The 4,821-nt window shown below is 32.5% G+C and overlaps 1 protein-coding gene across 1 annotated transcript in view; it reads left to right on the forward strand.

Annotated features, from left to right (window-relative positions):
- abcb11a (ATP-binding cassette, sub-family B (MDR/TAP), member 11a) overlaps positions 1-4,821 on the forward strand; it is a gene marked incomplete at its 3' end in the record, with an annotated part of 25,682 nt that overhangs the window by 7,935 nt on the left and 12,926 nt on the right. The window contains exons 8-12 of the mRNA XM_016558656.1: positions 510-634; positions 950-1,124; positions 1,315-1,428; positions 1,530-1,640; positions 1,735-1,860. Of these exons, the coding sequence (XP_016414142.1) occupies positions 510-634; positions 950-1,124; positions 1,315-1,428; positions 1,530-1,640; positions 1,735-1,860 (651 nt within the window). The remainder of the gene's footprint in view (positions 1-509; positions 635-949; positions 1,125-1,314; positions 1,429-1,529; positions 1,641-1,734; positions 1,861-4,821) is intronic.

Consider the following 4,821-nt stretch of genomic DNA (forward strand, 5'->3'; position numbering starts at 1 on the left):
TTTGACAGTTTGTGGTGTGGCAAATTGTGCACTGAGGTTTGTAATTAATTTGTAAATAGTTCTAAACAAATATATCAGTGGATTTTGATGTGAAGACGACATCAGAGACTTTTACACTGGAATAAGCGTTATTATGGATTATGGACTCGTATTTGGAATGGTTTGAAGTTAAAATGCCTTAATGATGGATTTGTTTATTACAAACATTCAATGTTTCACTTCACAAGCCGGTAACTGATGGACTGGAGTGGTGTGGATTTCTTGGGGCTTATTGTGATGGTTTAATCAGCTGTTTGGACTCTCATTCTGCCGGCACCCATTCACTGCTGAGGATCCATTGGTGATGTAATGCTACATTTCTACAAGTCTGTTCTGATGAACAAACAAACTCATCTACATTTTAGATTAAAATTGGCATTTTGTGTTTCATCATTCAATCACCCATCATTATTTTTTCCTATTTAAGTGTGCTGTAAAAAAAAATGTAAATGTATATTTTTGATGTGAAGGCTGTGGCGAGGCTGACGGGTCGTGAGTTGACGGCCTATGCTAAAGCAGGAGCAGTGGCTGATGAAGTCCTTTCCTCCATTAGAACGGTGGCCGCTTTTGGAGGAGAGCACAAAGAGACAGAGAGGTACAGTGTGCCCTCTTTATCTGCCAATGCAAACCTATTTACATCTGGATATACAAAGTGAAACAGGATATTTAATGAGAAATCACACTGAATGTAAAGGTATTCTGAACCTGGAATAATGTGGGCTGTAAAAAGTGGGCATTATGGTGGGAATGAAGGGGTGGAAAGAGTAAAAGTGGTGGTGAGGTCATTTATAAGGTAAGACAGAGCAAGTAATTGCATCTTGGTGAAAGAATATAAAAGCATTGTTTTTATTGGGATGAATCTTCCAGTCATGCACAGGTAGAAACTGTAGAGTGATGGTTATTTCCACAGGTATGACAGGAACCTCGTGGTGGCCCAGGCGTGGGGTATTAAGAAGGGAGCGATCATTGGTGTGTTTCAGGGTTACCTTTGGTGCATCATATTCTTGTGTTATGCACTGGCTTTCTGGTACGGCTCAAAACTGGTCATTGAAACCAAGGAGCTCACACCTGGCGGCCTTGTTCAGGTATGACATCCAAAGTGATTCAGAATAACCATAAAAGATATGTAGGAAATAAAAATAACAATAAAAAGTAGGAAATCAAATTTATTTGAAAAGAAACAAGAAAAGTATATAGGAATAAAAAAATAAAATTGTATCGTTCAGTCAGAAGGATGCAACACATTATTTTATGAAATGCTTTTGTTCTCTTCAGGTGTTCTTTGGTGTTCTTATGGGCGCCATGAATCTGGGCCAGGCCTCTCCTTGTCTTGAGGCCTTTGCTTCTGGTCGGGCCGCAGCCAAAAGTATATTTGACACTATTGACAGGGTGAGAATAACACACACACAGTTCTTCTCCCAAAATCAATGAATTTCATTCTTTCAGCTTCAGGGAAAGATTAATCACTGCCACATCCTGTTCCCATACAGGAACCAGAAATCGATTGCTTCTCAGAAGAAGGTCATGCGTTAGACAAAGTTAAAGGTGACATTGAATTCCACAGTGTTCACTTCAACTATCCCTCTCGTCCTGAAGTGAAAGTGGGTTATGTTTTTAGCATGCATAATTTAATCTAATGTTTGCATTAAACAGTTAAATTCTATCCAGCATTGACTGGCTGTATCTTGTGTTCAGATATTAGATGATTTGAATGTTGTGGTCAGAGCTGGTGAGACGACTGCATTTGTTGGACCTAGTGGATCAGGAAAGAGCACAACAATCCAACTCATTCAGAGGTTCTACGACCCAAAAGAAGGAATGGTACAGTAATACAAACTAGTGTTATTTTAGTATTTTATATATACTGTTACAGTGTTTATTAATAGTTTGAATTAGCTTTTATTTTCACATTTTCAGTTTTCATTTTATTTTTTACATTTAATTAAATTTTTATGTTAATTTAATTTAATTTCATGTAATTTAATTTTTTTATTTTTTTATTCATTTTTGTTTTTTAATATTTCTATTTAGCTTTAATTTATTTTTATTTAACTTTTAGTTTTAGTAATTTTAGGACTTCGACTTAAAGTAAGGACTGCTAATTATGTCAGCTCTAATTTTTATTTTTCATCAAATATTTATATTTTATAATATTTTAGCTTAATTTGAATTACTGAAAAGTTTTTTTTTTATAGTTTTAGTTTTAGTTAACAATAACAACACTTATTGGTTGGTTAAAAACCAACTTCATAGGACCTCAGTTATTTCCATCAAATAAAGAAACAACAACAAAAAAACAACCAACCAAACAAATAAATAAATATATAAATACATTTGTTTAGCATTTAATTTTCATTTTTCCTCTGATATTTATATTTTCTAATATTTTATCTTCATTTGAATTACTGAATTAAAAAAAAAATTGTTTTATAATTTTAGTTAACAGTATTTCATAGCACATCCGTTATTTTCAAATAATCAATCAATCAATAAATAAAATTATTTAGAACTGAATTTTCATTTTTCATCTATTAATTATATTTTAGCTTTATTTGAATTAGCAAAAAAAAAAAAAGTTTTAGTTAACAATAACAACACTGGCACACACTCCTTAGACAATTTCATAGGACATTAGTTATTTCCAACAATGAATATATAAAGTCCTTTCCTCCATTAGAACGGTGGCCGCTTTTGGAGGAGAGCACAAAGAGACAGAGAGGTACAGTGTGCCCTCTTTATCTGCCAATGCAAACCTATTTACATCTGGATATACAAAGTGAAACAGGATATTTAATGAGAAATCACACTGAATGTAAAGGTATTCTGAACCTGGAATAATGTGGGCTGTAAAAAGTGGGCATTATGGTGGGAATGAAGGGGTGGAAAGAGTAAAAGTGGTGGTGAGGTCATTTATAAGGTAAGACAGAGCAAGTAATTGCATCTTGGTGAAAGAATACAAAAGCATTGTTTTTATTGGGATGAATCTTCCAGTCATGCACAGGTAGAAACTGTAGAGTGATGGTTATTTCCACAGGTATGACAGGAACCTCGTGGTGGCCCAGGCGTGGGGTATTAAGAAGGGAGCGATCATTGGTGTGTTTCAGGGTTACCTTTGGTGCATCATATTCTTGTGTTATGCACTGGCTTTCTGGTACGGCTCAAAACTGGTCATTGAAACCAAGGAGCTCACACCTGGCGGCCTTGTTCAGGTATGACATCCAAAGTGATTCAAAATAACCATAAAAGATATGTAGGAAATAAAAATAACAATAAAAAGTAGGAAATCAAATTTATTTGAAAAGAAACAAGAAAAGTATATAGGAATAAAAAAATAAAATTGTATCGTTCAGTCAGAAGGATGCAACACATTATTTTATGAAATGTTTTTGTTCTCTTCAGGTGTTCTTTGGTGTTCTTATGGGCGCCATGAATCTGGGCCAGGCCTCTCCTTGTCTTGAGGCCTTTGCTTCTGGTCGGGCCGCAGCCAAAAGTATATTTGACACTATTGACAGGGTGAGAATAACACACACACAGTTCTTCTCCCAAAATCAATGAATTTCATTCTTTCAGCTTCAGGGAAAGATTAATCACTGCCACATCCTGTTCCCATACAGGAACCAGAAATCGATTGCTTCTCAGAAGAAGGTCATGCGTTAGACAAAGTTAAAGGTGACATTGAATTCCACAGTGTTCACTTCAACTATCCCTCTCGTCCTGAAGTGAAAGTGGGTTATGTTTTTAGCATGCATAATTTAATCTAATGTTTGCATTAAACAGTTAAATTCTATCCAGCATTGACTGGCTGTATCTTGTGTTCAGATATTAGATGATTTGAATGTTGTGGTCAGAGCTGGTGAGACGACTGCATTTGTTGGACCTAGTGGATCAGGAAAGAGCACAACAATCCAACTCATTCAGAGGTTCTACGACCCAAAAGAAGGAATGGTACAGTAATACAAACTAGTGTTATTTTAGTATTTTATATATACTGTTACAGTGTTTATTAATAGTTTGAATTAGCTTTTATTTTCACATTTTCAGTTTTCATTTTATTTTTTACATTTAATTAAATTTTTATGTTAATTTAATTTAATTTCATGTAATTTAATTTTTTTATTTTTTTATTCATTTTTGTTTTTTAATATTTCTATTTAGCTTTAATTTATTTTTATTTAACTTTTAGTTTTAGTAATTTTAGGACTTCGACTTAAAGTAAGGACTGCTAATTATGTCAGCTCTAATTTTTATTTTTCATCAAATATTTATATTTTATAATATTTTAGCTTAATTTGAATTACTGAAAAGTTTTTTTTTTATAGTTTTAGTTTTAGTTAACAATAACAACACTTATTGGTTGGTTAAAAACCAACTTCATAGGACCTCAGTTATTTCCATCAAATAAAGAAACAACAACAAAAAAACAACCAACCAAACAAATAAATAAATATATAAATACATTTGTTTAGCATTTAATTTTCATTTTTCCTCTGATATTTATATTTTCTAATATTTTATCTTCATTTGAATTACTGAATTAAAAAAAAAATTGTTTTATAATTTTAGTTAACAGTATTTCATAGCACATCCGTTATTTTCAAATAATCAATCAATCAATAAATAAAATTATTTAGAACTGAATTTTCATTTTTCATCTATTAATTATATTTTAGCTTTATTTGAATTAGCAAAAAAAAAAAAAGTTTTAGTTAACAATAACAACACTGGCACACACTCCTTAGACAATTTCATAGGACATTAGTTATTTCCAACAATGAATATATA

This window comes from Sinocyclocheilus rhinocerous, unplaced genomic scaffold, assembly GCF_001515625.1.
Source record: "Sinocyclocheilus rhinocerous isolate Xijiao unplaced genomic scaffold, SAMN03320098_v1.1 scaffold528, whole genome shotgun sequence".
In the NCBI taxonomy this organism is placed as follows: Eukaryota; Metazoa; Chordata; class Actinopteri; order Cypriniformes; family Cyprinidae; genus Sinocyclocheilus; species Sinocyclocheilus rhinocerous.